Source organism: Eretmochelys imbricata, chromosome 2 (genome assembly GCF_965152235.1).
Source record: "Eretmochelys imbricata isolate rEreImb1 chromosome 2, rEreImb1.hap1, whole genome shotgun sequence".
NCBI classification, from domain to species: domain Eukaryota; kingdom Metazoa; phylum Chordata; order Testudines; family Cheloniidae; genus Eretmochelys; species Eretmochelys imbricata.
In genome coordinates this window covers 116271459-116277458 of record NC_135573.1, presented here as the reverse complement: position 1 = coordinate 116277458, position 6000 = coordinate 116271459, and the positions used below count along the sequence as shown (strand labels likewise).

The 6000-nt window shown below is 42.7% G+C and overlaps 1 protein-coding gene across 4 annotated transcripts in view; it reads left to right on the top strand.

Moving 5' to 3' along the window:
- The first annotated feature begins 488 nt into the window (after positions 1 to 488).
- DSP (desmoplakin) overlaps positions 489 to 6000 on the top strand; it is a 48696-nt gene continuing 43184 nt past the window's right edge. For all 4 annotated transcript variants that reach the window (XM_077809129.1, XM_077809131.1, XM_077809130.1 and 1 more), the window contains exon 1: positions 489 to 682. In XM_077809129.1, coding sequence (XP_077665255.1) covers positions 489 to 682 — 194 coding nt within the window. The remainder of the gene's footprint in view (positions 683 to 6000) is intronic.

Below are 6000 nucleotides of genomic sequence, written 5' to 3'. Positions count from 1 at the left end.
CTAGACCTCACCACCTCCTCCTCCACCACCTGCAGCAGCCCGGCTTTCCTGCCACTGCTGCTCCTACCTGGGCACCGCGGAGACAGACGCCTGCGCCCCAACCACGCTCTGCTTAGTTTTATACCCAGCCGGTGCCATTTCTCCTGCTCCCCTCGCTACTCTGCTTGGCAGGCCCCTCTTCTTCCCCTCCCGCTGAGGACAGCCGATCCGCCCCCCCCCCCCCTTTGCACACCTGTGCCTTTGCAACCGCCCCCCTTCTGTAAGTCTGTCCCCTTCCTACCCTTCCTGGGCAGACGCTCCAGCTAGGGGCGCTGGCATTTTCCCCCTTCTCCTCCCCACCTGTCGGTCCCGCCCCGCCCCCCCCCCCGTCCCTTTTCGTCCTGGTGCTCGCAGCCCCGATCCCTGGGAGCCGGCCTGGCCCTGAATGACTCTGCCCTGATCGCTTTGTCCGCTCCGGTGCGTTCGCTGAGCCCCTGCCCGCCGCCGAGATGAGCATGAACGGCGAGTCCCACCCGCGGCTCAACACCATGTCTCGGATGGTCGGAGCCGAATCCGGCCCGGATATGCACTACGAGATGAACTCCCATGTGGTCGGCGGCGGCGGCGGCAGCAGCCATGCTACCCATAAAATGTACACCATCCAGAAAAGCTACGTACAGGACTTCAGCTCGGAGGGATACGGGTAGGTGCAGCCGAGGGCCGGCCGTGTGTCCCCCAACGGGATCCCGGGCGAAAAGAAAAAGGAAGCCTTGCTAGGCAGAGTGGGGGGGTCGCGACTCAGTCCCAGAAGAGATCAGGCGCTGCAAATGAGTGGAGAATCTGCAGACATACCTCCTCCTGTTCCCCTTCAGGTACTCTTGATGCACACTGTGTAGGGGATGAGTTATTCCACCCAAACGCCTTTCTAACGCGAGTGAGCCTTGAAGTTTGTAACTTACTGCTACTTTTGCATGCTGGTTTTCTGCAGGCGATTCATTTCGCCTCAGTAGTTCCTTGTTTGTTTGTTTGGTACATTTGGGCAGGAAGAAAGGAGAATACTCCCTGCACGAAGAGGGAGTTATTTATAAGTTACTTATTCCATTTGGGCAGGAAGAAAGGAGAATGCTCCCTGCACGAAGAGGGCGTTATTTATAAGTTACTTATTCCATGTGCCGAACAAGGTCTGTGTCCTGGACGTTTATCTGTTAAAATATGAAACCGTTACCTTGCCAGTGCTCTTTGATTTCCCTTCCTGTGAAATACAAGAACATTTTTGGTTGTTATCCTCTCTGGCTCTGCAGGCTTTCTTTTTACTCTCCCTTGGAGTGGAGATCTGGGCCTCTTCAGAAGCTGTTAGATAAAGCTCTTTAAAAAAAGGAGTACTTGTGGCACCTTAGAGACTAACCAATTTATTTGAGCATAAGCTTTCGTGAGCTACACTCACTGTATGCATCCGATGAAGTGAGCTGTAGCTCACGAAAGCTTATGCTTAAATAAATTGGTTAGTCTCTAAGGTGCCACAAGTCCTCCTTTTCTTTTTGTGAATACAGACTGTTAACACGGCTGTTACTCTGAAACCTGTCATAAAGCTCTTTGCAACTCATCTACGCCCATGGTATTTTATTGCCTGTGGGTGAAGCAAAATTAACCATAACACAAAGAGAAGGTTCAGCAGCCTCTAGCCATCTCAAAATGGAATGAAAATAAAAAGAACCATTGAAAGACTGTGCAAACACTATAATAGGGAAAAAGAAAAGGAGGACTCGTGGCACCTTAGAAACTAACAAATTTATTTGAGCATAAGCTTTCCTGAGTTAGTCTCCAAGGTGCCACAGTCCTCCTTTTCTTTTTTGCGGATACAGACTGACACAGCTGCTACTCTGAAACCTGTAATAGGGAAGTGATTTTGTTGGGTGTTGTTGCTGTTCAGTACCCTGGAAGGGATCAAGCTGCCTTATTGTCTTTGTTGCTGTTTGGATGCATTGCTTTAAAAAAAAATATCGAAGGTTACCAAATGCTATTTATTCTGTTTCTGTAACAAAGCCCGGCTTGAAGTTGTGGGGTTCTAACTCTGAGTTCGTATCCAGAGCAGGGACGTGGCAGGGTTGACAGCTTGTGTAGAAGTTTCCACTTTCGGCCGTATAAAGACTCCTGTAATGGCGTCGGTGTTGCTTATTAACGGGAGACATCAATCACTGTTGCTCTTAGCATTCTGTCAGGTGCTTTTAAATAGTTAGGAAAAGCAAATACGAGTGGATTGTCTAGGTGGACAAAAAGAGAACTAGTTTGGAGTTCACCTTTACTTTTCAAAATCCGGGTCCACTTTTTGTGAGTGTGTGCAGCTTGTAATACAGGACACTTTTTTGAAAACTGCATGTTGTGTAATTCAGAACCTTTTATCTCCTTTCCCCTACCCGTCAAATTCTTTGAAGAAAATCCTTTAAAAATAATTAGTTGGCCTTAGGGTTGGTGGAGGCAGTCCAATAACAGAATATTTTCATAAACATTTCTGGTTTATTGTAACTGCTGTGAACCAGGTTTGAAGTCAACTCAGAGATTAGTACTATTTACAGCTTATTGTATTGGAGTTTGCTACTGTTTTCTAAGCAAGCTAATTTTGTGAGTCCTTTGAGAGCAAGCAAAGAATAATTTTAATTATTACTTGGATCACTTTTCTACTTCATAGAGGGGTTCTCTCTGCAGGACTTAGGTACTAGTAAGAGCCACTACAATATTGGATAGTGAAAGCAGGAAAATCCCCCTAGTGTAGATGCAATTATACCAGTATAAAAGAGCCATATACTTGTACAGTCTGTTCTGGTTTGCTGAAGTGAAATAAACTATGCTGGTACAAAGCACATTATACTGATATAATGCTGTGTGCATATTAGGGCTTTTACTGTCATAACTATGAAAGTGAAAAATTACAGCTCTTACTGACAACGTCAGGCCAGTAAAACTTTTTATATGTAGACCAGACCATAAATTGTGAAATCGCTTTTTATTAATTCTTGCATTTGTTTCTAATCTCTGCCAGCCATTACAATCTAAGGCCATGACCCTGTAATGGATTTCATCAGATTAGACCCCTGTACTCCCAAGAAGGATTTCTCTACATAGTTCAGTTTGTGAGACTTAGTTGTCAAATTCTGATTTACTGAAGACTTTGAGAAACTATGGGCTAGAACTTGGCCCTACCAAATATTAGTAGTCTGGTCAAGGTGTATATAGAAAAGAGCTTTTCAGTTAATCCTTTTGGTTCGTGATTCACATGGCTGAAAAGTAGCATATATATTTTACTTCAATCATACATTGATATTGCCTGCATGAAAGATAAACCATCTAAGTCAAATCCTGCTCTCAGTTATACTTTGGTAAATCTGGAGTATCTCTATTAAAGTTATTGACTTCAGCTGAGTTCTTTGGCTATATAATGGTGCAACCCTGACTTACAGTAGAATTTGACCCTGTGATTTTTTTGATGGCACATTGTCTCATTTCTTTCCGGGAATGCGTGAAAGGAACTAGACGAGTATAAACAAACTGTATTGAATCAAGTACCTCCATAAAATACATTTTGCAACTTGCAACTCTGCTTAGGTACATACAATCCTTTATTAGTGGGCCACACAACAGCAAACATTACATGTTTGTTTATGCCCTCACGTCATAATTAAAGATAATGAATTGTTATTACAAACCAATATATTATTATTACACATATTGTAATAATATAAATTATAATACCTACTCATGTTTGAACTCTAAATTGCTGTATAACTGTAATAATACGATGTTTTACCAGTGGTGTGTAGCATCACTCAGTTGTGGAATCCTTTGATGGAGATCTCCTATACTTTAACTCCGAGATACACAGGCTGTGTTACATTCTTAAGGCTTTATTCTGCCATCAAGAGCTCACCCACAAATCCAATTAATAACATTTAATATAAGCTATACATGTAAATTAATGGAAGAATACACTCCTCCTCTACTCTAGTCTGTCCTTTATGGGTTTTACCCCAGTGTAACTACATTGGCTTCATTGGAATTATTCCTAAATTTCTCCTGATTTGAACCAGAATAATTGACAGATATGAGGTTCCTTTAATTTATTTTTGTTTAACACTCATTTTAATTAAGCTTTTCTTTATTTTTTTAATAGTGGTATAACATTTCAATCTGGACTTGATTGAGAGTGCTGTTGTTAAAGGTCTAGCATCAACATCCTTTCATTTCTTCTTGACAGCCTATCCTTTGTTTTCATCTTTTTACTGACAAGGCCAAATCTTGCCAGGAGTTCAGACTAAAAATCCTCTTGACTCCATTGGGAGATCTCCCCATGGAACCCTAGTCCCTTAGATTTGGTCCCATTTTCATAAGATTTCGTGTCAAAACTTCATGTGAATGCAGGGGCGCTGGAACAATTGGTACAGTGGGGGTGCTGAGAGCCATTGAACCAAACTGTAAACCCTGGATATAATGGAAACCACTTCTAACCAGGGGGTGCGGCAGCACCCCTTGTTCCAGCACCTTTGTGTGAATGGGAAATTAATGTTATAAACAGAGAGATGAAATGCATTTGTCCAAAATGTTTGAAACTTTTCTCTTCAAAACATTGAACATCTTTACCCCAGTCTGAGGAATAATTCTTTGCAAAGGTTGATGTTTCTAAAATCAGTTAGGTGTTTAGCTGGGATGTGTCCAAAAGATATAAGGACATTTTTATTACTGTATAACTAGAAAATAATTAGCACCTGATCCTGCTGCTGTGCTGTTTGCAGAGCTCCCATTGAAACTGAGAGTTCTGCCTGTAGCAGGTCTGCAGGATCAGGGCCATAATCTATTCAATCAATCTTATAAATGGCATTCAGGCTGGCAGTTTGTATGCCAGATTTCAGTGGAGATGTTAAACCTCCAAAACTGGGATTTTTTTAAAATGCAAAAGCTACTGTAGCTTAATCTTAAAATCAGTAGGGTTACATTTGGGGCCTCATCCTGCTGCTTTGGGGTCTACACCCCTCCCCCTCTTATTTGCATTGAGTAACATCTTACTCACAGAGCAGTGTTAGGCACTCCCTACCCTTAGGGCTGAGTATGCTGTCTCTGCTGTATTCCCAGCTTCTGCTGGCCTGGGAACTCTGGGTGAGCTTGAGTCCTGAATGTAGATACTGTTTGACGAAACTTCTCACCAGTTGCCAGTTCATCGGGCAATTGACTATCTAACCCTTTGCTATCTAGGGATAAAATCCAATATACTATGAAGGGAAAAAAAGACAGTGTCAAATTCTGCAATTTCACTTGTCATTTCGAAGATCAGATAAAAGTTCACTCTATAGCTAATTATCAGGCAGATAATACTTGGCTACAAATCCAAATTCACTTAAATACATGAGCTATTTTGAAAGTACTGTAGCTCACACGCCCAGCAAGTTGCAAGGGAGTGAGAAATCCACATACCAGACCTGAAGTAACTTGTAGGGTCTGGCAGAATAACAAACAGTACACTGGGAAGAAAAGTCTGGAGTTTCCTTTGTTCCTGCCTATCGAGCATTGCTGTGGTTTACAGGGCATTTGCTATACACGGATAAGATTGCTTCCCGTTCACTGATAATATTGCTACCCCTTCACAGTCTCAAGCTGTGAGTGAGGTGGGCCGTTGCTGTGACCAATAAAAAGATCAGACGATTGTGTTCTTTGCTTTCTATCAATTTGCCAAGTGCACATCAAACTAACAAAGCTAATTACTGTCTGTAGGTCAGCAAAAGAAAACCCACAGCAAGAAATGGGGTGGGCAATTGGGAATTGTTTGGGAAATAAGGAAGAAAAACAGGTTGTCACTTTTCATAACTCGCTCTTTACAGGAGAGTGGGTGAGACCACTTCCTTACAAGCTGTCTTCCTAGGAAAGAAGCCTTTTTCAAGTGATGTATTTAGTGTAGTTGTAGCTGTGTTGGCCTCTCTTTCAAGTGAGGCTTCTGCTAGAAGAAGTATATTTCCTGGATCTGCACACTAAGCTACA